Raw genomic sequence first — 1,690 nt, 5'->3', positions numbered from 1 at the left:
TATGGTTGCTGCTTTCCTGTGCTAAGCTGATTTACTTGTTTAAGGTCTGACCTCATCATCCTGTCAGTATGGATTCCCACCTATACAGTTAGCAGCAGCTTAGCATCGGCTTGAAGAGCTTGCAGTATATTAATCAGAAGAGAGAGGGAGAGAGCTACCGGTATTTGTTCTTTTGTTGTCTTTTCTTAAGAAGAGGAGTTGAAACACAAGAGATAACAAAGAATCCGTTTCCTTTCTAAAAGAATAGGCTTTTTTCCTTTTTTTTTTTTTTTCCTTCTCCCTGAAAAAAAATGTCAGTATCTGGAAAGAAAGAGTTTGATGTGAAGCAGATCCTGAGGCTCCGTTGGAGGTGGTTCAGTCACCCCTCGCAGGGCTCCACAGGCACAGGGGGCTGCCATCAGCAGGAAGGATATGAGCACAGAGGGACACCGGTCCAGAACAGGTTGAAGAACCACTCTCGGGACAGAAATGGGCTGAAGAAAAACAGCAGTCCTGTCCACCACAATATACTGGCACCTGTGCCAGGTCCAACCCCAGTGCACCACCGATCTATTCAAACCTGGCATCAGCAACATCTCATTGAACAGCTTCGATCATATGAGGATATTCCAAAAACAAGCACAGAGGAAAACTCTGTCAAAGAAGATTCAAATAAAACCACACAGGAGTTGCAGATGATCACAGAAGAAAATTCAGATGAATCTGCAGAGAGGTAGGAGTTTTAAAGTCTGCACTTAGAAAGCCATACTTCTATCCAAGTTATTCCCTGAAACTGTCTTTGTTTTTAACCTGAGTTCCTTACTGCATTAGTCTCACTTTCTATATGTGCACACCCACGCTCAAATTAATAGGAACACATTTACATTAAAAAAATGAGCAGGAACACTGTCATGAAATTTTGATCTTTGCTTAAGATACATCATTTCATAACTATTCCATAAAAATAAAATCTGCCAGTTTGTCAAACTGTCTCTATTACAGTTTACAGCATATTATTTTTTTTCTTGATTTATTATGTGTAAGTGTGATGAAAAAATGAGCCTTCTGAAATACTGTCCTCATTCTGACTTTATCAATGGGTGCAACTTTGACAAATGGGAAGTGCTGGAGGTGCACAGTCTGTGGTTGCCACTGATCTGTCAAATTCCTCACTGCTTATTTTTACTGCCTTCTTGACAAGTATAATTAACGTTGAACTAAGTGGAAAGGAAGCATCATTACCTGCCATTTTTAAAGGTTTATTTTAAATCCCTTTACTTTCACAGCTTATTTAGTATACTAAGACAAATACTTTCTGCAAGGTCAGGTGAAAAAACATCACAGCTATGAGACCTTAAATGTGTAAGCACAAAGGAAGAGCTATTTTTAAGATGTTTATACAGAGAAGAAAATACTAACACCAGTTATTTTAATAAGCATGACTTTTACTTTTTATGATTTTATTTTTCCAAAATTGATGTCACTGTTGTTAGCTATACAGCAACAATGTTACCCCACCTTAGGCGCAAATTACACCTCTGTAATGTGATTATTTGCACCTTTTGATGTGATTGCCATCAGTCTTTAGAAATAATTTAGGTTTCTTGCATTGCATTTAAATACAGATCTGTCTTACTCGAAGTCACACTTTCTCTCAGTAAAAACAAAGCTGACAGTTTGTGTATTTTTAGCAGTTAGTATTTTTCAAGTT

The 1,690-nt window shown here is 37.9% G+C and overlaps 1 protein-coding gene across 1 annotated transcript in view; it reads left to right on the top strand.

The window, feature by feature from the left end:
• Positions 1-290: 290 nt before the first annotated feature.
• KLHL4 (kelch-like family member 4) overlaps positions 291-1,690 on the top strand; it is a gene marked incomplete at its 3' end in the record, with an annotated part of 42,567 nt that continues 41,167 nt past the window's right edge. Inside the window, exon 1 of the mRNA XM_010013312.1 lies at positions 291-712. Coding sequence (XP_010011614.1) covers positions 291-712 — 422 coding nt within the window. The remainder of the gene's footprint in view (positions 713-1,690) is intronic.

Source organism: Nestor notabilis, unplaced genomic scaffold (assembly GCF_000696875.1).
Source record: "Nestor notabilis isolate BGI_N333 unplaced genomic scaffold, ASM69687v1 scaffold7454, whole genome shotgun sequence".
Lineage (NCBI taxonomy): Eukaryota > Metazoa > Chordata > Aves > Psittaciformes > Psittacidae > Nestor > Nestor notabilis.
This window is presented reverse-complemented; position numbering and strand designations above follow the sequence as displayed.